At 46.1% G+C, this 690-nt stretch overlaps 1 protein-coding gene across 1 annotated transcript; it reads right to left on the bottom strand.

Moving 5' to 3' along the window:
• Position 1: 1 nt before the first annotated feature.
• Positions 2-622, bottom strand: TM35_000093500 (uncharacterized protein; the record flags this gene model as incomplete). The annotated part of the gene is made up of 1 exon (XM_029024589.1): positions 2-622. A coding segment is annotated over one exon (621 nt), but the record flags the coding sequence as incomplete, so codon positions are not given.
• Between the last annotated feature and the right edge of the window lie 68 nt (positions 623-690).

The raw sequence follows: 690 nt of genomic DNA, 5'->3' as shown, positions 1-690 counted from the left end.
CGAGAGTGTTCATATACAGCTCGTTTGGCACCAGCACCATCACCTCGAGGGGAATTGCACCCCACGGCAAGTAGTGGCCTTGCCATCCACTCGCGGTTAAGCAGAGTGAGTAGTTCCCAGGAATAGGAAGGGATGCAGAAGTCGTCAAATTGTAGCATCCAGTAGCACCACTACATTTTTTTGCCATGGCATCACAGTCTGACTGAGGAGGAACTAGCATGCAGTTCTGAATGGGATTGGTATTTGGTAAATTTGTCCGCACCATTGTCTTCAACCCATAATAGGCACTGTTAGAAGTAAATGATGCTATTGTTGCTCCATATCTCAGAAAGTTCATGGTGAAGTTGTTCGATACTGGAATAGAGTCCCCGACTTGAACATCGTTCACAATGACAAGACTCATATCCCCTGAAATACCTCCACTGTTAGGCACAAATGAAATGAGTTTTGTTCCCTCCACAAGAGAAGCTGGCCATCCAGAATTGAGTCTTCCTTCAGGAGTGTAATACCCAACCCTAAGAGACAAGGTACTCAGAACATTGGCATTGTCCACCTCGCAGTGTTGTGTTGTTTGACTGTTGTAGACCATCATATCAGGAAAGCAACCGGTAATGGTTGTCAAAATACCATTTGTGCCAGCAGCTGCAGCACAGCAGAGAAATGGGTTTGGTATGGGCAGCAGTAGCCATA

This window comes from Trypanosoma theileri, assembly GCF_002087225.1.
Source record: "Trypanosoma theileri isolate Edinburgh chromosome Unknown TM35_Tth_9_V1, whole genome shotgun sequence".
NCBI classification, from domain to species: Eukaryota; Euglenozoa; class Kinetoplastea; order Trypanosomatida; family Trypanosomatidae; genus Trypanosoma; species Trypanosoma theileri.
Note: the sequence above shows the minus strand (reverse complement) of the source record. Positions and strands in the feature narration are given on the sequence as shown.